Genomic DNA, 24,610 nt, shown 5'->3' on the forward strand with positions numbered 1-24,610 from the left:
CACCCTTTTTGGCGTAAAGGTTATGCTACCGAGGCTTTCTGTGGGACGGTAGAATATGGATTTGACAAACTCGGCTGCGGACATATGTCAATGGACACCAGCATCCAGAATGAAGGGTGGAGAGCATTCATGAACCATCTCGGCCTTGCCCATGTCGAAGTACGAAGAGCCGAAGGTCGAGAAGGCGAAGACTTCTCTTATAAGTTTGACAAGAAGTCTGGGAACAGGCCAAGGTCGGATTGATGAGCAGGGGCAAATGGCCATTGTAAACGTCTCATTAACGACATGCCTGATTTAGAGAACTTCACGCCCGCGCCACCTGCCATCTCCAATCACTATGGGAGGCGTTCTAGCGCCACTTTAAGATGCCGAGTCATTTTGTGATGGAGATCAAGAAAGGCGTCAGCTGGGGTGGACTCATAACGGAGGTTTGAAGATGCAATTGCGAATCTGAAGCAAAGTATGCTGCGTGAGAAGGTGATTTGTCTATTCCCTTTCATGGACATAATTAATACTAATTCCTAACGACCAGAAACTCGACACCGGCGGCAAAGATTGAATTCTTATCATTCTCGAATATCAAATTCATGTCACTTTCGATATATGAGTGAAAGCATGCTCAGTTTAGCCTCTTATTGTTCTGTCATGGACTTCGTCAAATCATTCTTTTACTTTTCAGTAGTTTCAGGACTCAGAACGTATATCACATTCACTACTATTTACAAACACAATTTTTGCTCTGAACCTTTTCAACACTCGGAGCGTCTCTTCCGATCGCAATTTTTGTCATTAAGGCATGCCGCTGATAACAAGTTAGAAGCGGTAATTTATCAATATACAGCTACAACGCAGGCTTCTCCCGAAAAAACAGCTACGGCTCAAAAGCCATGGTAATATTTTATATCTACAGATCTTATTGCGTGAAAAAAGATATATTTAATGTGAACCCAGCCATGAGAATCCAATATCACCTGTATCATGCAATAACCCTCAACATATGTTGTCTCTCCAGTGACAGGAGTCTGCATGATGCAGTTTATTGCGCTATCAATCTGGCCATGTTTAGGGTATACAATTTATCTATGTCATATGTTCGTCGCGAAGACCGCCATTTCCCCCCCCTAATCTTAGAGCATTGTCGTCCAGAAAATACTAGAGGTGAGGTCGACTTTTTGAACGTTTGGAAGCTTTTGAAAGCCATATTACAGCATACCTTGTAGAGTAGCAAAGCCGCAGTGCCAGGCCGTAATGTCATACCGCTGAGATTTGATCTCACGACCGCGCGGCGACAATCTGAGTGCCGGGCCGCTTATTCCAAAAGTGTCTAGGGTAGTAGGCAGGTCTTTCTCCCCCTTTTTCCTTTGCTGCCTAATCGTACATGCTAAAAGACTTAGTGTATCACTTCCGACTGTCTTGCTAGTTTCGAGACGAGGTATCTTGGTGATCTTTATATTGGAGCAGTCTATCGCATCAAATCTTCTCCTTCAACTTGTATCTCAAGTATACCCTCGGCTCGGGACGGCGAGCAGAGAAGGCGTTCAAGTCAATTGGCGTGGGGGTAGTGATAGGGTTACCCTTAGCATCGCAAGCGACGTAATCAAAAACGGTGGTGAAGAACGCGACAATGAGGTACTGTTCTAGCTTGGCAAAACGCATGCCCACTATTCGCTCAGTTAGTACAAACCTGCATCTGAAGTCGTATTCCGTGATCACAAAGTCAAACGCGGCGGTTAGGATAGAACACCAACTCACAACATGGATGCCGTCCAACTCCCCAGCCGAGGTATGCATACTGCTTTTTCTTGTCCTCGGCCCTGTCCTCAGAGTATCGGCCAGGGTCCCATTTGGTTGGGTTAGGATATATGTTAGGGTCCTGGTGAGTATCGTTGAAAGGATATGCTACATAAGCGTCCTTGGGAACAACCTCGTCGCCGACTTGGATATCATGGCCGCTTATATTGCGTCGGAATGTCGCTCCAGTCGCTGTGAGCCGGATGCATTCCCTGAGACATACCTCGATTGTGGGAAACTCGGACTCCCAGGCTTCAAGGGGCACAGATGCTAACTTCTCAACCATGGTAGCATTAGGATCGCTATTGGTGGCACTCTTCTCAATGGCGGCCTGGACTTCGGTACGGACTTTGGTCATCCATTGCGGGTTCAGAGAAAGGAAAACAAGAATCCATGATGCGTTAACCCCCGAATTGATTGTGCCAGCCAGGAGACCTGATACAACGAACTAGACATAGGATATCAACGTCAGCACACTTTGCTACTCATGAAATAATGATAATGAAGGTCAGGCAACGACTCACCCCAACAATATGGCCCATATCGTCCCCTTGATCCATCATAATCTGCATGGCGTCCTCTCCTCGCTTCCCCGTCCTTAATCTCTCGTCGCCAATTTTCTTGACAATCTCAAATAGTCGCATCCCAGCCACCGTACGCTTGAACATACCCCAAGTTGGAATCCACGGGTACATTACCGCCGTAGGCGATGTCAAGCTATCTACCAAGTGATACCAGTGCATCATCTTTCCCATGAGCTCTAGATCATCTGCAATGTCCCCGCATCCCACTGATCGGATCGTGAGCTGAAAGGCAATCTTGAAAATATTATCAAATGGATCAACCACTGCCTCGTCCTTGAACCCTTTGTTAGGAATGGCAGCTGCTAAGTCTTGAAGCCGAGCCCGCACATCGCCAATCAACTTGGGCAGGTTGCGCTGCATCGCGTCAGTTCTTAGCACACGGACCATGCGGCTGTTGAAGAACTTTGAAAAGTCCATTTTCTCTGCGGCCTCCTGCCTCATCTTCTCTTTCGTCTTCTCATCGCCTCCAGCCGCTGCGATCTGCTGCTCCAGTTTCTTGGCGGCCTTACTCGCGCCCGCCGAGGGTCCAAACAGCACCGAAAATCCCTCGGCGAGACCCCCATAGCCTTCCGCGAAACCAAAATGGCGATTGTCGAAGAAGACTTGCCTGGAGGACTCTGAGGTCAGGCCGACCACGGGCTTGCGGCCGACGAAAAAGCTAAAGTTGCCGGTCGGGGAGGCACGTGCAGCATCGCGAAAGAATTCCCAGCGACGAGTAAAGAATTTAAGGGCGCCCAGGACAGGATAGACGCCGTCGGTCAGGGGAGGTGCTCTAGGGTGTAGAGCTGGTCGGGAGAAGAGCTTGGTGTAAGCTATGAAGCCGAGCGACATGATGACTAGTGGGAACACAAGATAGGGGTGGGGGAGGTCGAGCGGGGCCATTGTATTCGCGGCCGATATCTTAACAAACAAAACCTAACTACCCGTCGTTTCTAGTTGACTTCCTCTTCTCAGATAGATGTTTAGTTTCCCCTGCAGTTTGTATGAATAATGACCATATGCGTTAAACACAGGTGCTTTACGTCAGAATATGAAGAGTAATCGAAAAGACGAAGGATGCGGAAAGCAAGACAAAGACTCGATTGCATCTGCATGCTGACACTCTCTTCGTATCTGTGGGATCGGCATTGGAAGGAGCTTACTATGTAAGTCAACGGCGGTGGTAAGCTAATAAAGAGCTCCAATAACACTGGCAATGCGGAGATACGTTACATTGTATAGTATACGGAACGCGCGATAGCACAAATTAAAGCTCCGCGATAACTTAGTGCTTAGGGCTTACCTACCGGTAGTTGTCTAGCCTAACGGAAGGATGAAGTTGCATACAGCACTATGCAAGCTATATCTCTAAATCTTTTTGGTTCGCACCAGTTTACAAAATTGGATCGAAACTCTCCGATCTCGCCAATCAAAGTCCGTTAATTGACAATGCTACTAACTAATTTGACTTTCAGGAGATATGGGCTCCAACACACCAGCATTATAGACTTGTGTAGGTCTAGGAAGACGAATCGGATCGACAACCGCCGCCTGCTGCCAATATACGCTGCCATAGCGTAGATATTCAGCAAAAGTACCCTCTGCAACGTCGTCATCCTTATGCTGCTCCTCGTCCCATATACTTGCCAAATTCTCTAATCCACAGGGCGGGCCGTGACTGAGTTTCATCATGACACTATTCTGCAATACCTTGTCTACAAAGTCCTTGGCTTCGGCATAGCCCTTCGCAGGAGTCGGGCTAGAGGAGACTTTGGTAGCCAGCATGTCATACTGCTTGCGCCCGTCCCAGCCTGTGATTCGCTGTGCGTAGTATAAATGGTCTTCGGCCTTCAGGAGAAAAATCTTGTTGGCGAAGTAGTCAGCGCCATCGAATCCGTCATTTGGGTCTTTGAGGTGATGCAGGCGCTCAAATGCCACGAAATGTGCTAGGTAGTCTCCCAGTGCCTCAGTTGGGATGAGTAAAGGGGGGCAGCCTAGTTTCTCGATCTGGACTTGAAGTGGAGGTAGATGTGCCAAAAGGGGATCTTTGTGAAACCCATCTGCAGACGTCTTCCCCTCCCATAACTTGCAGTAAACATCATGCCACCGCTTGACCATCCCGTTCTCCCTCTTCGTAGCGATAAATCCGTTCAACATAGTGCCCGCCTCCGCCCGCAAGGGCATCAGGATCCCTGCCATTTCATATGGACTTGATGGATCCTCAATCGCCCGCCAACAGATGTCATCCAAATGGCGGAGCAGAAGCATCCCCACATCCATCCAAACTCCGCCGTGAATGTACAGCAGTGGCAGTCTAAGCAAGTCCGAAACGTGCTGAGGTGGTGCGACCAATGTCTTGTTATTGAATGCGTCGGGGAAGTAGGACGCCGGAACGAATTTTAAAAGGTGATTTTCAGATCCGGGGACATCGTCTAGCACCCGAACCGTCCACTCCGGGCCGAGTCGGCGTGCCCACGCAATAACATTTCTTTGGCACCAGGGCCGCAGACTCTCCCAGCCTGAGTGCCAGAAGGCCCAGACGTTCTTGTCAGCTGTTACGGGCCGGTATGAGGTCAAGGCCGAGACAATATCGGTGTCGGAGCGTGGGTCCGGGTTGGGGTTGACCGTGAGGCCATCGGGGGGCGAGTATGTAGTTACCATAGTGACGGACGATGGGGATAGATAAGGTGAGCTTCAAACATCATGCACTCTCGCTAGCAGATCTTGATTATATCGCTGAGTGATTGGTGTCACAACGAGGTGCCGTGACGGGAGAGCGCGGTGCCCTAATGGATGCGCCCGGTATTCCTTCATCCTTCGTACGAACAATGTCGATGACATAAGAGCTATACGAGTAGCTTAGAGAGTAATATCTATATTAGGAAGGTAACATGTCTATATTCATGCAGAAGTTTTGAGTTTTGGAAAACCTGTCAACAGTAATTACTCCACATCTTATAATTGATATTAAGGTTACAATGAGAGAATCCCATCAAAAACACATCTAGATGTCGACCGCATTGCATTAAATTGCGCCAGCTAGAACAGCCGCTATTAGAAGACACCTTGCTAAATATGTTTGTGCCTATGCGTGAACTGGCAGGATCATTTTCGGATCGCATCAGTGGAAAGATCTCAATTCAATCCAATTGGACAAATAAGACGAGGATGACATCTATCTTGGATAGAGATCCTACTAAACTAGTATAGAATGGTCTTGTCACTGATAAGTGGTAACATACTTCGCTAGTGCTGTTATTTACTGCAACAATAAGCTATGGTTACGCTGCCTCGAGGCTGCCCCTCCCTTATGTCTTGTCCAACACGAGCATGGTGTACGATCCTTTTGTGGAGCAGGAATACAATATGCTGCGTAAACCTAGGTTTTGCCTAGTCAAACACGGTGGTGCGTTAGCGCCAAACATTCCTATATACTTAATCACTAACGTGTATATGCGTCTCACCTTACGCTCACCTCATAGTGTTGCGGTAGCTTCTGTTAGCAGTTGGACGCCTATTTGATGGTTTGGAGGCTCCTGGGAAATCAAATATCCTGCGCGCAAACTTCGCCTATCAATCAATGTATTGGCGGGGTAGGCGATTTACTTTTTCTCGTCCACCCCCTGAAGGAGGTGCCAGAGGGTGGAAGTGCAGCTTTCCCCAAGATGGGCGTTTATTTATATCAATTTGAATGGTGGGAATCATATCCCTTTCGTCGCTTGCGCTCAGGTATAGAAGCGCAGCGCCCAACATCAACATTACACGCTCTATTCACATTTCATTTAGAAAATGGCGTCCCATTTTAGACGAGAAAATTACCTTTGACTGATAAGCGCTTACAGTTCGGTTCCTTCCACAAGGAGGCCAAGCAAGTCTCACTCCCTATCCCGACACCCAGGTCCACAAATATCCCGTCTCCACATTGCAACGTTTCTGCATAGCAAAGTATTAGTGACATGGCCTTGGATTGGCAATACTGCTACAGTCCACCTAATAGACCTAAATATCTTTGCCAATGCCGATGTGTACCTAATGTCGTGATATGAACCTGCCCAATTATTCGTCTTGATATTAGGTAGCAGGTTGTTACAATGCTGCGCGCGAAGTGCGTTGAGTGCGAAGGAACACGGAAAGCTAGACTCTCGATAAGCTTAGATGCATGTGAGAATTCTCCAATAAATCTTCATAGCACATTGTCTTTCTATTGATGATTTGTTGTGAATAAATTTAACCGCTTATGACTGTGACATACTGTTGTTCTTAGCCAAGTCAGTAGCATTCCATTAAAATAATACTTGATACGATCCAGCACCATCATGGCGCCTCACAAGTTGGAGGACTCAGCTGAGCCAGAGCCACAACCTGAGCAGGTGTCGTTCAAATCCAGCAAAATCTCCATCGATGACTCGCCTGTTGGCCTCGTTCAAGACCTCTCCCAGCTTTTGGCCCGGGCCGCAGCCAGTGATGCAGGTCTTATCTACTATGCACCCGGGATGGTGCCCCAAGCACCACTTCGGCTTTCGTACGCCTATCTGCTAAAAGAAGCAAAAGAGAAGTCACGGCTATTGTACAGCATCAACGGAATTTCTCGCAACACTATTATTCTACTGCACTTTGACAGCCAACACGAGAATATTCTGTGGTTTTGGGCATGCATACTGGGGGGATTTCTTCCCGCTATCTCCACTCCTTTTGTTGCAGACGCCGTCCAACGGAAAAAACACCTTGTTCATCTTCAGAGCCTATTGAATCAACCTGTTGTTCTCACAACAACAAAACTTGTCCCGGAATTTTTAGGCGTTGAAGAACTCTCAATACATGCTGTGGAGTCTCTTATACCCTCTGATCACCAGGAGGCTGAGGGGATCCTGGTTCCTGTCAACAGCAGAGACGAAATCGCTGTGCTCATGCTTACATCTGGATCAACGGGTAATGCCAAAGCCGTACCGCTTCGTCATGGTCAAATTCTTGCCGCGGTAAAGGGCAAGAGTGAGCATCATGGTACCAATCAAGGAGATGTCTTCCTTAACTGGATTGGATTGGATCACGTCGCTAGCTTGACCGAGGTTCACCTACATGCAATGAGCTTGAGCAGTGATCAGATTCATGTTCCTGCGTCAGAAATGCTCCAGGATCCCCTAAAATTTGTACAATTATTAGACGCACATAAGGTCGTCTACACCTTCGCACCCAATTTCTTCCTCACGAAGGTCCGCGATAGCCTCATCTCCGCAGGTTCTTCTTTCAAAGCTGATCTCTCCCACCTCAGAGCATTTATCTCTGGTGGGGAGTCTAACGTCGTGGCTACTTGCGATGCTTTAACCCAAGAACTCGCCCAATTCGGGCTTCAAGGGGAAGTCATCCGTCCAGGATTTGGCATGACCGAGACATGCGCAGGATCTATTTACTCCAAAGCATGTCCATCGTATGACCTTGTGCGGAGCCTCGAATTCGCCAACCTAGGCACCTGCATTCCAGGCCTCGAGATGCGAGTCATGAAGCTTGATGGGACGGGCCTTGCACATACAAGTGAGGCTGGGCATCTACAAGTCTTTGGTCCTGTTCTCTTTGATCACTACTTTAACAACCCCGAAGCTACGAAGGCCTCGTTTAGTCCAGACGGATGGTTTGAGACAGGGGACTTGGCATATATTGATGAGAAGGGAAATCTCAACCTAACGGGTCGAACCAAAGACACAATCATCGTGAATGGTGTCAAGTGGAGCTCAACTGAGATTGAGACGGCAATTGAGGAGGAAGGGATCATTGGGCTTGTCCCTTCTTATACGGTGGCGTTTCCTCACAGGGCACCTCACTCCGCGACAGAAGACATCTGTGTTGTCTACTCGCCTAACTACCCCGCCGATGACGACGCTCTGCACTTTGAGACGTCGACTGCTATTTCCAAGACGGTCTCCCTCATATGTGGAAAAAGGCCAGATCATCTTATCCCATTGCCCGTGCAACTACTAGAGAAGTCATCTCTCGGCAAAATTTCCCGCGCCAAAGTCCGTGCTGCCTTTGAGAAGGGAGATTATGCCTCGTTCCAATTACATGACGCAGAAGCGCTTGCACGCCATCGAGCGAGCATATGGCAAGATGCTGAGACGAAGACTGAGAAGGTGCTACAGGATACTCTAGCCAGATTACTCGAGATATCCTCTGCAGATATCAGTATGAAGGCTTCCATCTTCGAGCTGGGAGTGGATTCATTCAACCTGATCACCTTGAAAGCCATGCTTCAGAAAGCTATTGATATCGACATCGATATTCCCATATCGGTTCTTCTTACAGAGTAAATACCTGCGCAATCCTTAATGTGTGAATGACATTACTGACCTCGCTTAGGCCAACTATTGCTTCTATATCCACCGCCATTGACTCGCTGCTTTCCAAACCTGTCGTGTATGACCCCATCGTTCCCTTACAACTCCACGGTACCAAGACACCTCTCTTCTGTATTCATCCTGGGTCAGGCGACATCCTTGTTTTCATTGCATTGGCCGCTCACTTCTCCACGCGGCCCGTCTACGCCATTCGTACACGTGGTTATAACCCCAATGAGCGCCTGTTCACCTCCATACGGGAAACGGCCGACACCTACGCGGCGCACATTCGTAAGACACAGCCTGAGGGGCCCTACGCTATTGCTGGCTATTCATTAGGCTCAACCCTTGCGTACGAAGTCGGCAAGGTGCTCGAGGCGCAGGGACAAGAGGTCAAGTTCCTTGCTAGTATTGATTACCCGCCACATATCAGGCACTACATCAAAGGGCTGAACTGGATCGATGTCCTTCTGCACATTGCATTCTTTCTCGAGCTGATTGATGAGGTAACTATGGTAGACATCACTCCCAAACTCCATGGCATGGCTACCAGGGCCGACGCACTGGCCTACATTCTGGAGATTAGTGACAAAGAGCGCGCCACAGCGTTGGCAATTGACTCCCCCAAGCTAGAACTCATCAGCGATATTGCTGAAAATTTCAGGGTGAATGTGGAGACATATGAGCCCGTGGGTCAAGTCGAGAACTTGGATGTTTTTGTGGCAGATCCGCCTACATACGCAGCGGATGGGCGTAAGGATTGGCGAGACAATAAGCTAGGCAAGTGGACCGATTTTAGTCGCACAGAGACCATCTTCTGGGACTGTCCAGGGATTCATGCGAAGATGCTAAATACCCAACACATGGCGGACTTCGCAAGGATTTTCAAAGGCGCGATGAAAAGAAGGGGTGTTTAGTAAGGCGCCATGAATGCATGTATTTACTTGTTTATCTTTCCCCTTTCTAGATGCATAAACTTCTCTTGTCTACATATTTTGACGGAACACTGCCCTTCCATGAGCCCCCTTATAACGGTATAGCCGTGTATTGAAACGGGGAAATGAGACGGGCGAGTGATGCCAGCCATTTCTTTGAGGCATATAGTAAGACCCAGGAAGAATGTATTTCTGCCAATATGTTGGAAACGTGAGCGATTTGCGGTATTTTGTAAGCACAATAAGAAGTTCCCGCCGTGACTTCAACAATGCCCGTACCGATTGAGATATACACATATTATCAATTCTTTTACAGTTAGTCTCCATTTAAGAATGTATCAAATAGTCGAGAACGTTTCAGCTTCAGCTCCTAGATTATCTGCAATCATTCGCGATTGATTTCGAGCGAGTATCGATAATTGATTCAGTGGTAACGTTACATCATTTCCATGCTAATAAATTCAGAGGCAGAAGCACTTTAGTAAGTGAAAACCATACGAGTAAAAGATCTACGAGAGATCCTATTGGTGTCACCAAATTGGATCAATCCTTACTCCAGGACAAAATATATTTCAGCCTTGTGTATATTCGCTCTCCAATGAAGCATAATCTCAATTAAACTAAACCACATTGATCTTAGCCCAAGTCGAACATGGCAGCGTCGGTTCCGGAGAAAGGCGGTTCCTCTGGCGATTCAAAGCCTATTCTTTTCTTCACAGCCTTGCCTGGTGAGGGACACACGTACCCGCTCATTACAATCGCTGCCTCAATGATTCAGCGAGGATACCCAGTCTTCTTCCACGGCGGCGCTCAATTTGAAGCTGACGTCCGAGCCATGGGTGCCGAATTTAGTCTTATCCCATCCATGCTCGATCCTGTCCCAAACCCGGAGGCCGTCATGGCAGCAGGAAAAGCTATCACAGACTGGGGGGTCCCACTCTTTGTACACGGTCTAGTCAACTTTTGTTATAACACTATGTCTGTCCGAACCCAGCTTCTCGAAGACACCATCATACAGCTTAAAGAACAAAACCCAAAACATCAAATCATCATCATCCACGAGCTATGTAGCATGAACGTCACCCCATTTGCTTATGGCCGCCCTGTACCACAAGGCTTCACCTCCTTTCCAAAGACAATTGGTATCGGGGCCGTGAACATCTCCGCTCCAAGTTCTGATACTGCCCCCTTCTCCATGGGCCTACCCTATGACACATCACGCGCCTGTCGCCTGCGTAATAAAGAGCTGCACAAACTCGCTGACCGAGGCCCTTGGCTTCCTCTCTTTGAAGCCGCTCAGCGCGCAATGCGTGATTCAGGATGCACCATAATCCCAGAGGGTCATCCATTCGAATCGTGGTATGCTGCACCAGATGTATGCTTCCAGATGTGCAGCGCGAGCATGGAATATCCGCTCTCTGACATGCCGCCGAAGCTGCGATTTGCAGGATGTTTGCCGCCCAAGGTGTCAGGGAGCGACTTTGACACCCCAAGCTGGTGGGACGATGTCTTGACGAGTGCAGCAACAAAAGATGTGAAAGTTGTGTTCGTATCACAGGGCACGGCAGAAGTGGACTACAGTCAGCTGATAGTACCGGCTGTGGAGGCTTTTCGGGGCAGGGATGACATCCTTGTTGTGGCAACTCTCGGAATAAGGGGCGCCACACTAAGAGACGACGTTGATGTACCCAAGAATGCGCGGTGGACAGACTTTCTGGCTTATGATCGGATCTTGCCTTATGCCGACGTGTTTGTGTGCAATGCAGGATATGGGTCGACGAGCCATGCAGTGACAAATGGGGTACCAGCGGTATTGGCAGGGGAAGTGTTGGACAAGAAGGAGGTAACACTGAGGGCGGTCTATGCTGGATACGCATGGGATCTAGAATCGGCAACGCCAAGTGCCGAGCAAGTAAAGACCGGTGTTGAGGCTGTGCTGGCTGACAAGAGATTCAAAGACAGAGCGATAGAGTTGAAGGCAGAGAATGAAGGCATGGACTGCATGGATATCATAGAGAGGCAGATTATTGAGTTTGCAATTTGAGGTGCAGAACGCTTTGGCACGATGTCTGTGCTATGCTCCAAACGATTGTGGAAAGACTATCCAGAGAGATCGCCCAATCCATGAGTATCTAGTTAACCGTTTCCCCCAACACATGGCTCGACTATTCCGAATTATTTTCAGTGTTCCTATCTTATACTAAATGTTGAATATTTTCCGTGACCACCGCTTGTTGACTGATAATGCTCTTCCTTTGTCGCTCATGGGCAAACCGAACCCAATCCATAGTGTTCTATCCTTAAACACTTCTCCTTTCTCGATATCCAACCATAACACCGCCTTCTATAGTATTCGTTCCTTGTAACCAGGATAAATAGATCTAGGATGGGGATTGAGAGCTTGCGCGGATCCGAAGCGCCGTTGTCCATGTCGGGCTCAAATTTGCCTAAACACATGCCCTTATTTCGAGACCTGTTTCAACTTGTAAGAACTCGCATTGAAGCCTAGCCTGATTAAGCATTTCGCTTACCTGGTGTACTAATTACCTCTAGCTAGCCCTAAGGTTGAAATGTATTTATCCAGTCTCTCCAACTGTAAAGAAGTCAAAATTTGTCCGGAAGTCATATCGTTATCCCGAAACTGATGCCGAGTTTCACTCCCGGCCTGATCTTGCAAATCCCGACTCATGTGCCGGTCTCTCCGCTTCGAATCTGGTCATGGCAATGTTGATACTGACCTTGCGACGTCAAGCTAACAACCCGCTGCAGTGAATTGGACAGATATATAAAGACACATGTTGTACAGTCTTTCATAAGTAAATTCATCCGCTGAACTCATCTGCCCTTACAGATTGAGTCAATCAGAATGTCCCCTCTTACTAATGTTATACGCGCTATCATTGGAGCAACTGCCTTGTTCACTCTAGCTTATGCTGGCAAGACTCAGGAAGTGTCAAGCTGGGATGATAATCCATCAGGGTTGCCTGCTGCACTGGTTTACACACCTGACAAGATTTCCACGAAGCCCGCAATTATTCTTGGTGTATGTCCTTCGGCTCTAAAATACGTGCTTGTTTTTGAGACTAATGTAAACGATACTAGCTTCATCCCTGTGGTGGAACGGGTCAAATGTACATGCAGATGACACCCTTGTACCAATATGCCGACCGCCTTGGCTTCATTGTCCTCTTTCCAACATCGAAGTCTCAGAGTGGGATGAATTGTTGGGACGCTCACTCCACCAAGTCGCTTACACACAATGGCGGTGGTGACTCTCAAGGCCTTGTAGGCTTGGTCAACTGGGCTCTGAAAACATTTAGCGGGGATCCGTCAAAGGTTTTTGTTGTCGGCGGGTCGTCCGGTGCAATGGAGTCGAATGTTCTGGCAGCCACCTATCCCGAAGTCTTCAACGCTGCTGCTTCATATTCCGGCGTGCCCGCAGCTTGTTGGGCTGGCTCACCTATGTCGACGCCTATGTCTTCTGACTTGAGTTGCCCTCTAGGACAGAAGGCGTCTCGATATACTGGAGAAAAGTGGGGTGACTTGGCGAGGGCTTGTTATGCTGGTTATAATGGCACGCGACCAAGGATGATGATAGTCCACGGAACAGCAGATACGGCTGTCGTCATTTCCCTACTCAAAGCGCAGTTGGATCAGTGGAGTAACGTCTTGGGGCCGACGTTTTCAAAGAATGTCACAGATGATCCTATCAAGAATTGGAAGAAGATTGTTTATGGAGATGGCACCCAGCTTGTCGGCTATGAAGTGCAGCAGGGGGGGCACATACCTCCTTTTCAAGGAGACGCGACACTGAAGTTCTTTGGGTTGATGTGAGATTGAAGTATTTGTCTATTAAAAGTTTATCAAAGGCATTGATACCAAGCGTAATTTGTGACGCCGACACGTTTAGCTTCGTTTCTCGAAACCCAATGGCAGCAGTGCTCAATTGAGAGCCCGCCTTGCCATAGCCAGGTCCTCGATAGCAGCCAACCCATATAGAGCAGCATCGTTAGTGCTTAGCCAGGCTGCTTCATCAACAGATTGTAGGACTTGACTGCCGTTAATATTCTCAGTAGACCAAGCCGCAGATGGCTTCAAGCCATCACCGGTGAAAAATTCTGTCCAGGCACGTTGTGACAGTGTCGAGTTACCCAGCTTCTCCGCCGCGAAGGCAGTGAGACGGGAATGCCCTTGTTTGAGGCTCAGGTTACCGAAGCTTTCTCCATATCTTGCAGTCTGCTCGGCAGCAGTGGCCCCATAGTAATAGCAGTAGTCTAGCCACGCCTCTTCAAATCCTTCGGGTAGATCATCTCCATAATGTTCGACAATCTCCGCGATAACCTCATTCTGGCCAAAGACTGCCGACAAGTGAGAGACAGACACGACGCCATTGTTCTGAGGATCGCCGTATGGCGGTGAAAGAGTACCATTCTGGGGGTCGTACATAGCATCTCCCGTAACAAATCCATTCTTCAACTTGGCAATTCCAGTCAAAGTATTGGTAAGCTTAGATCTGGATTCTTCCCACCTCGGTCCCCGACGCTCCCATTCTATGAGCCATGAAGCTGCTAGTCCAGACCAATCCACACCTAGCTCGATGCTGACTGCTGTTGGACTTGGAAGATAACCATCGGTGCGGACTTTTCGCTGAGGATCGAGGATAATGTATGTCTGGTCTGCGTCGAGGGTCTCTTCAAGTATTTCCCCAACTCTTTCGTCTCCTCCAGAGATGTAGTAGAAGACCTTGCGGTACTGTGGCTGTGCAATGCGAGCTTGTTTAGCGCTATCTCCCCAGTGCTGCACTCCATGGCGCGTCCCAATACCTTTCCTGCAGCATTTGGAGTCAGTTATCAACGTATGTAGACAGTAGAAGTATAGGACAAGGTTAGCCCAAATTATAATGTGGCCTTGCCACTGATATCTGGAAAGTTGACCAGACTGGGAATGTAATCACTAAAAGTTGCTTACCAGGGCCCGATATGATACATGTCGACTTCACCGGTGTGGCGAGTCAGGGCTTCTGCGAACCGATAAACATCCTCTCGGCCAGTCCTAAGAAAATACACCCAGAAGAAGAGGTCAGGAGATAGCTCAGAGTTGTCCCACGCGTATCCACCTATGTCATAGCGCCACGTATGCCTATCTGTGTCGTATGTATGCATGATATCTCCATAGTCCCAGAAACCATACCACCTCCGCTCGGAAACTTGGCCTTGATAGAACCTTGTAAGAAAATCCAGATGAGCTTCGATAATTACAGCGGACTCGCTGGAATTATCTGGGAGTCCCCAGTATGAGCCAAAGGCTTTCGATTTTAGGATTTTTTCAGGATCAGCAAGAAGTGCTGGTGGTTTGTTGATGTGTTCAGTCAAGGCTGAAAGAGTGTCTCTTGAAGGAGTTTGATCAAACCCGAAGAGAAAGATCTCACTAGATCTAGCAACTCCATATGGAGTGTTGAATCCCTCTTGATAATCCTCATATGTTATTTCCAGTGCGTCCAGCTCATCGGCATAGTCCTTTTCTCCTAGGCCATCGTGATAAGGACGTAAATCCAAGGGCGCTGCCGATGGACTATAAAGCCACAAAGTAATCTCTCCTGTATCGGTACCGGCGTTTCTGATATCAAGACTAGTGGGGTATCGTTTCCAAAAGTCGCGAAGGCCTATGGCCAGCCCGCCTTGTGTAGCACCACCAAGATAGGCAAGGCCCCCAGAGCGAGATCCTCCCGGTATATTGAGCCAACTTTGGCCTGCTTTGGTCCTTTTCTTCATAGTAAAACCATCTGGTGATAGTTGCGTCAGCGTGTAATCGTTCCATGCAGGAATCCATTTGAGCCTTGTCGATACTCTGGTGTCCCACGTCCCTACATCCGGAGTCTCCTCGCCTTCGAACTGGGCTGTTCTCACAGAAGCACCAGGGTCTCTTCGTAATCCTGTTATTCCTTGTACTGCTTCACTGAGAAGACCACCATCAACACCAGCTAGTCTAACGTGGCGATTATACAACTCCTCGCCGGCTAGAGGAACTTCAAATGTAATGCCTACACCTGTAATGAAATTCTCGGAAGACTCGGCATCGTATACAAGTGTATGTACGAGCCTAATGGCATCCGAGTTTGCGTAAAGATAAAACCGTAGGACGAAAGGAAGCCAAGAAACATGATTGGCACTCGCGACTTCGTGTTTCCCCTTTACGGTAACCAAAGCGCGGACTGAGGTCTCTTCACTTACCGTAACCTCTTCAATCCTGCTCTGAAAATCGAAATACTCGATAGGAGTTGTAGACTTGCTTCCAATATCATCTTCGATAGCAGACTGAGTGTGCAGCAGTAATTTGCCGTTTTGGCCGATCGTCTTTCCGCTCAGGCTTTTGATTGAGGATATAATAGTATTCCCGCTTTTAGCGAAAACCACTGTAAGCTTTCCCGTGTCGATTTGAATCGACTCAGAGGAATCAGACACAGTGATACCGGTGGTTTGTGTTGTGTTGGAAACAAAACCAGTAATTTTTGAGGCTTTAACGATGTACTCGTCGGAGATTGACCCAGATTCAGGGATTGCATGACCGCTCCATTTGATAGACCCATCTGGCCAATATGCCGTGACCCAAGATTGAAGTTGAAGTTGTGCGTCACCAGAGCCAGAAAGGGAAAATTCGGTCTTCCCGGGTTGATACTTGCCTCGTGGCCACGCAACACCGAATGTAGTCCCCGATTGATAAGCCGGCGTGTCGCCAATCCATCGTACGTTAACGCTGTCGGAGGTAGAGTTGCTACAACGAGCCATGGATCCTGAACCGACAAAGCCGGCCAGGGCGAAGAGATAGAGACATAATCTTGCCATTGAATTGAATCCGATAGGCCCTAGAATAAGATGCTTAACCAAGCCAAGACCGCGATCTAGTCTCTATAACTCGGTGAAAGGATGTTAATGCGCATGATAGAGACAGCAAGTCGGTCTATTATATCGAAACTTGGTTATAATAAGTCATTGAAATTGCCAAGCATTCAGGAAGGTTTTCGGATAAAGACGAGGCCGAGTTAAATAATAAATACCCCGCGCCGAGACTTTGCAAGTGGGAGGCATGGTAGCCATTGCGATTAACGAACGACTGCTCTGGTCCGTGACTATCTCAACGTTGCTGCTGATCCCTAGCAGACGAGATCCTCGGCGAGGAAACTGCAATACTACCCAAGATTAGCCCCGCAAATCAACACGCAAAACAACGCAATTCTTGCACCAATGCGGGGGAATTTCAGGAACGATTTCTCGTGGAGAATAAATTTGTTGTGGTGGATCGGGGGATCTTTGACGGAGCAATCAAGATTGGAGACCGAGAGGGGAAATTGGAGACATGATGCAAGACCCCTGGTCCTCGAAGCTTGGCTATCTTGGCCATTTGCTAGTCGGGTCACATTCACACGAAGCAATCTCCTTGGATCTAGGCCCGTCATCGTCGAATCAAATCACGTCATAGTATTAGAAGAGCCGCTGTATAACAACCCTCTGATGCTCTGGCTTCAAAAGGTACCTGGAGATGCGTAACGTTAGGGAGTCTTGATACGCGAATGATTCATATCACAATTCCTATTCATATGATGATGTACCATCAACTGGCAGCACACGGTGGGACTTGAGGGACATCTTCACCACTGTAGTTTATATGGAGGGGGGAAGGATGTAAATCAGAACCAGTAGCTTGTATTTACAACTGATTAAGTATGTTTTATCACCATGTCCATAACAGCTAGGACTTATGATGCACTTGGTCGGGGAGATGCTGTCCAATTCTCGACGTGCATTACTCATTCAGCCATGCTCGACCGAAATGAAGACCTGCTAGTGTGGCAGCGGCACAGACAAGACATGTGATGATCTCGTGGCCCAATACCCTTGTTCTATGCATTCGTTGTGTTAGCTCGACACCAAGAGCATTTGATTGCGAAAGTAAGTTATGTGACTTCACATAACTAAGCTCGTGCCTTGTCGAGACTTTGCTGGTGTACTCTTAAATGATACACTCGAACAAGCACGCAAGAATACTAAACTCCAGAAAATTGTATCAACTTACGAGCCAAGTCCATCTCCTGCAGATGTAGATGCTGTGGCAGAGATTGAGGAAGTTGTTTCCGTGCTAGAAATCGAGCCAGTGGTCGAGGCTGATGCGGAGAGGACGCCGCTGGGAAGACTGGTTCCATTGGGAAATCCGGCAGTGCCATTAGGTCCCCCAGCAGCACCTCCGCCCATTGATCCGCCATCACCATTGACATTATCAGAGCCGACAGTCTCTCCAAGCGCCACGCCACCATCATCAGTGTACTCGAAGCTATAGTTCGGTGAGTATGTCGCCGATAGGTTGACACCTATAGTTACCCAACCGAATAACCCATCTTCGAGGCTATTCCCAAGGTAAACGTAGTTGAAGAATGGATCGGACTCGGTATCCGCGACTTCATCTCCAACAACTCTGTCGTCGGCGTTCTCGGTAATATCAATTGTGTTTGTATTGTATGGATAGGTTGATTCGACAGCATTGATCAGATCCTGGTCCCAGAATAACTGGCCGATATGTGCAGCATAGCCTGAAGTCAACGTGTTGTTCGGCAAAAGGGTAGCATTAGCCCAAGCGACCTGGGGTTGTTATTAGTGTTACATTGCGATATGTTCATTGTAGCTAAACTTGCCATATGATGGTGCGTTGTGCGCCCACTGTAGTGGCCTGGGAATACTGATAGAAATTGGATAACGCCATCGGTGTCAGTTTCCTGGATACCTCGCAGGAAAGTCGCGTCCAAGTTGGAGGTGTCGTCGGTGTTGCCGTTGCCAGTTGCAACCAGGCCTGAATAGACACCGGTTGAATTACAATTCCAGAGATCCCAGTACAATCCTTGTATTGGCTCGCAAGTCTCCACATCGATAAATTGACCGTCTATGATGATAGGAATACCAGGCTGGTCTTCCCTCAGATCTTGGCGGATCAACTCCCCTTTCACATAGTATGGACCAGTCTCTCCTTCAGGGTTAAGAAGACATGTATGGGTTGAACCGAAAACGGTAGATGGATCGGAATCGGCATCAACATCAGTACGTGAGTCTGTGAGATTGTGACCAGTCCCCGATGCATCGGTACGCTTAGCCTTGCGTTGGATGTTAACGGCGGCGGCACGACGCTTGATAGCTCGATCTTGCAGCTCCTTGTAGTGCCTTTTGCTCTGGCAAGCGTCAAGGCCACGCCGAGCACGGGCTTGATGTTCACGGCGTGCTACTAAAAGCTTTATGTCTTCTTCTTCATGATGCTCGCCAGGGTGAGCAATCGCCAGAAGGGATGCGGCTAAGACAAGAAGAGACGAGATCCGCATTGTAGGTTAGATTGCCGATAGGTCATGCAGATGGTCAACGGGAAGGTAAGGCTTCTGACATTGACATGCAATTCTCTCTTACAGAGAAAATCCCGCGTCAAGAGAGGTGACTATTATACACTTCCTTGACACGCCTTGAGACATATCAGCCAGGCTTCGCCTCAAATCCTGGCAATACATGCTCAGTTGCTTGCGTGGCATCGCCATGATATCGTAGCTTGCGCGGCGGCTGAGCTGCTTTAGGTTAATACAAGCAAGGGCTAGCTGCTACAAGGCTTTAAGGCCTTAGAAGTGAAGCTAGCATCAGAATCAACAACATCGTTGTTTCAGTGTTAGACGAATCAAAATCGAGCGTTTTGAAATGCTGACGGCGCTGTCACAGGAATGTGGGGGACGTTTTGACTGCCCGTAAATGTCAACCGGGATATTCCGTGCAGGGCTTGCGTAAGCCTAGCACTCGCGACGGCTAAGATTTTGGAGATGGATCGTGTAGCTTCTTTTTCAAGACCACTCCTGCGATATAGTGGAGCAATCCTAGAGCTTACTTCGGCATACAGAAATAGGTCCTCCACAGGATGATAACGGAGCAAGCAAACATGAAGCAGAGTATTATTAGATTTCGCGCTTGTTCAAGTCAATCAACGCCCTCATCACGAACCCATGAATGACTTGAGTACCTGAGCAAATATTACGCGGAGCCTTGCGTAGTACCGTACTAGCAGGGTGTCGCCGAGTCATGACGATGAGTATGTTGACTCAATGAGAGTGTGGTGGTCATCTTTTGTACACTGTTATGTGGCCCAATTGCCACGCTCGTTATGGTAACCTCCATAGACAATCAACCAAGATCATCAATCATACGTTCTCTGCAGCCGCTGCACGATGGCTATCATTCTCCAAGGTCTCTGTTGCCTTTTTCTTCTGGCCCTTCACACTCTTCCATTCTATAAAGATCGTACCAAATATACTCAGACATGCCAAGACTACTGCAATGATCCAGACATTCTGAAGAGCTTTTGAGTATGCCGCCAGTATGTTGGCAACAGTTTTCTGGGAGTAGATTTTACTCATTGCATCAATAAGACCAGATGCACCATTTGCAATGACAAGCTCAGGATTTGCCTCTGGCACATGCTTTTCAAGGTTCTCCAGGAGGCTGCTTTGCCATATGTTTTGAGCAACCGAGAGAAAGACACTGCCTGTCAGCGTCTGTGTGAACATCATCGCTGATGTACCAAGAGAGATGTCAGGCCCAGTAAATACAGTTTGGGGCACCATGATGGATTGTTGGCCTCCTGTACCGACACCTATTCCGAAGAGTATAAGTGTGCCAATCCAGTATCCTGTGCTGGTGTGTAAATCAAAACGAGTGAGCAATCCGGCAGCAACTGAGACGAGGATGGAGCTTGCAATCAGTTGGGGTACGTAGTAGCCTATTCGACTTGTCTACGTGACTGTTAGCAATATTTCACAGCTTGAGTTGAGCTCTCCAACTAACCAAGAATCCTGAGCCAATGGCCATTATGGACATAGAAACCGTAGTCGTTAGATAGTTGATACCAGCGTGGTAAGCCGATACATTTTTGACGGCCTGGAACCAGATAGACACATAGTAGATGATGACGTATAGAACCCCGAACATAGTAAACATGAACCACATAGCACATATCATAGAGCGGTTAGATATTATCCGCAAGGGTAGTGTAGCCCTATCACCTTGCTTAATTTGGATGAAGACCCATACCACGATGAGGATACCGAATACGCAGAGAAGAAGAATGCATCGCCAATTGCTCCAAGGGTATTGGCTGCCACCCCACTCCAGTGCTAAAAGGAGAGATACGATGCACGGAACAATGACTGAAGTGCCAAGAAAGTCGAACTTCTCCAAGATCTGACGCCAGGTCTTCTGAGGACCAGCCTGTCGGCTCGGAAGTCTAAGCTGTAGCAAAACGGTGACGAGAGTAATGCCGCCGAGAGGCAAGTTGATCCAAAAGCACCATCCTGCTAGAAATTAGTCGTGGGGGTTTCGAGTGTCACTTGTTACTCACGCCAAGTTGCTTTGTCTGTGAAAACCCCACCCAGTGTGGGAGCTACAACCTGAGCGATACCCATAGCAGCTCCTATGGCTCCTGTATACTTTGGCCGCTTGTGAAGTGGTAACACTGTAGCAATAATCTACATTTATCAGCGGTGTTCTGGCTTCGCACGTAGATGGTGCTTCGTTGACCCACAATCAATGCTCCGGTAGATATTCCTGAGGCTCCTAGGCCGGCAATGGCTCGCCCAACGATGAGAACCGGGGAGTTGGGGGCAGCGGCACACAAGATTGATCCTATTTCGAAAATGACTAACATGATTATGAACATCCACTTGACACTGAATTCGGCATATAGCTTTCCAATCATGAGCTGGAAAGCACAGCCAGTCAGCAAGTATGACGAGCCATACCAGCCAACATCAGATAACGAGTTGAAGTCGCTTGTGATTTTTGGGATCGCAGTGGCGATGATTGATCGGTCCTGATACAATAAATTGTTGGTCAAGCAAGTTACAAGACAATGAGCCAGAAAGGAAGACAGAGAATACTTACAAGACCAGTGCACAGCACTGACAAGAACAAACCCGTGAATACGGATAACAGCGTCCAGCCCGTAGGATAGTCAGAAAGACTATCCTGATCCTTTGTCTTTTCTCGGTTGGTTTCAAGCGTCTCCAGGTCAGGCATCTCGATTGTCCCTGCGCTTATGTTTTCAGGCGCAAGTGGCCTTCGGAGATGTGGTCGTTAGCTACAAGTATTAGGACGGCATGGAAAGCTTACTGTATAGAGCGTCTTGGCTCTGAAGGAACCGTCTCGGTAGCCATAGCCATTATAACTTTGTCGGGCTTGGCAATAAAAAGTTGTGGTAGGACTGAGACTATTAAATAGATATATTAATGTGTGGACGACAAGGAGAAAATTGTCGCACAATTTCGGCATTCTGAGAGCTCCGAAAAGCGATCAACGAAATAGGACAAGCTAAGGCTACCTCCAGTCGCCTGCTGCTGGTAGAGCTTCCGCTTGAGGCGTCTCAGAAGAAGGATACTCGAAAGAGGCTTGTGATGCTGCGATTGGTTGGCCGGGCATAGTGAGAGCGACAACCGGCACGGGCAGCAAAATACTCGCCGGCGGCCGACCTTCTCGGCCTAGAGTTCATGGACTTTTACCCTAGCACGTACCTGCTTATTAAGAGGGATTTTCGCCGACAACTAACTGAGAACTGTTAGGTACGAGGTACCCGGCACAGACATCATCCAGCATCAGCTTCTCGGCTTCACCGCTTGGGCCCGGACAAGCTGCACAGCCCCCTTGTCGCGAGCATTCCTTCTTTCTTCTTTGGTGTAATTAGTTCTCCCTACCCGACCGGGCCGAGCTCGATCGAGCGAACAACCAGCGCCATTCTCACACTCTCCCCAGCACGATCAACTCGAGGGAGACGTCTCACCAGATCTGCTGCAATCAACGCCACTTGGCCTTAGCTGTTTATGTTCCTGCATCCTGCTGCAGAAGCCGCTACGCCCTGCGCACGGTAGGGAACTTCCGCGCCCGCCAGACGCCTTTGGCTGGGGATCGAGCGGTAATTCCGGCAAACCGTCAAATCATCTCCGCAACCACCCAGCTGTCTGCCTCTTCTGCTCATTCACAATGTCCTCTCCACCACTCTCAGGTGATGGTTCGCACGCCACCCCGGAGGTGCAGAAGTACAGGCCACGCGCCTGCCAAAGCTGTGCCCGCTCTAAAATGCGCTGTGTCTGGACCTCAGAACCCGGTGCCAGTCCATGTCAAAGGTGTGTTCAGTCTTGCTCCCCTGTTTCGGCCTCGGGAAGCCCCGCCCTCCGAAGGAGCCATGCCGGCCATCCGGCATCGGACCACCCGAGCACCTAGTTCGCTCCGGGGCAGGTACCGATCTTGATAATCGGCTTATTCGTAGTCCACGGCTCCACTGACCATAACCACGAGATAGATGCGCCAAAATCAAGGCACCGTGTACACTGCCGGAATTGAACCCCCGGAGAAGACGGGGTCCGTCAACGTAAGCCGCTTTCCCGGTTCGCTGCCGTTTATTCTTGTCGGAGCCGCTAACCGGTATCTATCTTAGCCGGGTAGGGCAGCTGGAGGAGAAGATCGATGGCATCATGTCACTTCTCAATGCCAGCCAGCAGATCCAGCAAAATAGCCAGACTCCTCCAGGTTCTGAAAGGGGAAACGGGATACAGAGTTTACTCAATCCTCTTGTGGAACCTGTTCATGCAGACACTGAGCTCCAGGTCTTGCCTAGGATTCTACCACCGCCTTCTCTAAGCACGGAAGCTGCAACACCACATTACCAGACCACTCCCTCGACGGAGTATGTTGATATCATTCCTGGTTTCCGCATGACGTTGGATGAAGCCGATCGAGCCCTGAATCTGTATCGATCAGTGTACTTTCCTTCTTTCCCCTTTGTCCCAGTCCCGGCAATGATGACAGCATATGATCTTTACGCGCAGAAGCCGCTTCTCTTTCGGACAATCATCTCTGTTTCTGCTCCACAACCAGCTTCTATACAACGAGACTTCAAACGGTGGTTTCGCGAGCACATAGCTGAGCATGTCGTCGTCCGAGTACAAAAAAGCATGGAGCTACTGCAGGCAATCTTACTTTTCTTAGCCTGGTGAGGCCGCTTCGAATCATTGACTTGAACAGCTGGCTAACAAGACAAGGGGCGACACCCATTACTACCTGGAGTCAAAAGTTACAAGCCTTCTTCAACTTGCCCTGGGTATTGTTATTGATCTAGGGTTGACAAGACACCCACAAGATTTTGCCATGGGTCCTCACCCGCTGGTCCAGGAAGCAAAGCAAATGATGAAATATACCGCTGCAACAAAGGCAGAGCACACTCTAGATGACATGCGAGCTATGCTTGGATGTTTCTACCAATCATCTGTGTAAGTGCAAGCGTCCATTCTGCTAGAGAGTAATGCACCAACCCATACACTTCATACAGGATCTCCACATTGTTCCGTCGAATCTATGGTCTACCTTACACACCATATGTTGCAAAATGTTGCGATATCCTAGAACGTTCCCAGGAGTATGATTCTGACAGGTTTCTAATCGCATTGATTCGGATGCAACGCCTGGTCCTTCGTGTACATGAAGTGACCCCAACACCGCAACTTGATGCGCAGTTGCCACATGCATTCTATGGCTCGATATACATGGCTATTGCTACAATCAAGAAGGAGCTCGATGCGCTGGTTGAGAACCAACCTCCTGACGTGGAGTGTAATGGTGAGATACTTGATTTGTCTTCGGACTCCCGTGGCTTGATATCGCATTGTTCTTTGCAATGTGGTTTGCCTAGGAAGGAATTTCGTTGCCTGGTGATGCTAATAGTGCGCAGTGCTCCTTTGGGTACAATATTATAGCTCTGTCACGCGGCTGTATGAGCCCGCCATTTTCATGCGCCCGTCTCTTAACTCCAATGATCCAACTGCCACAGCATATCGCACCGAGGCTTTGTGGAACTGTCTACAGGCTGCGAAGGATTTCTTCAAAACTTTCGCCGCGATTCCCACGGACAGCCTTGGCTCCCTTGCATTCGGTCCCAC

At 48.5% G+C, this 24,610-nt stretch overlaps 2 protein-coding genes across 2 annotated transcripts; one reads left to right on the forward strand and one right to left on the reverse strand.

Moving 5' to 3' along the window:
* Window positions 1-1,470: 1,470 nt before the first annotated feature.
* UCRPA7_5626 (putative cytochrome p450 6a1 protein) lies at window positions 1,471-3,257 on the reverse strand (the record flags this gene model as incomplete). The annotated part of the gene is made up of 3 exons (XM_007918171.1): window positions 1,471-1,661; window positions 1,753-2,239; window positions 2,316-3,257. 3 exons carry the CDS (start codon window positions 3,255-3,257, stop codon window positions 1,471-1,473), a joined length of 1,620 nt encoding a protein of 539 aa, XP_007916362.1.
* A 4,592-nt stretch (window positions 3,258-7,849) lies between these two features.
* On the forward strand, window positions 7,850-9,597 carry UCRPA7_5627 (putative nonribosomal peptide synthetase protein; the record flags this gene model as incomplete). Its single annotated transcript, XM_007918172.1, has 2 exons — window positions 7,850-8,649; window positions 8,703-9,597. The coding sequence occupies 2 exons, from the start codon at window positions 7,850-7,852 to the stop codon at window positions 9,595-9,597; spliced, it is 1,695 nt and encodes a 564-aa protein (XP_007916363.1).
* Between the last annotated feature and the right edge of the window lie 15,013 nt (window positions 9,598-24,610).

The sequence above is a fragment of the Phaeoacremonium minimum genome, assembly GCF_000392275.1.
Source record: "Phaeoacremonium minimum UCRPA7 unplaced genomic scaffold PA7_03_scaffold_420, whole genome shotgun sequence".
In the NCBI taxonomy this organism is placed as follows: Eukaryota; Fungi; Ascomycota; class Sordariomycetes; order Togniniales; family Togniniaceae; genus Phaeoacremonium; species Phaeoacremonium minimum.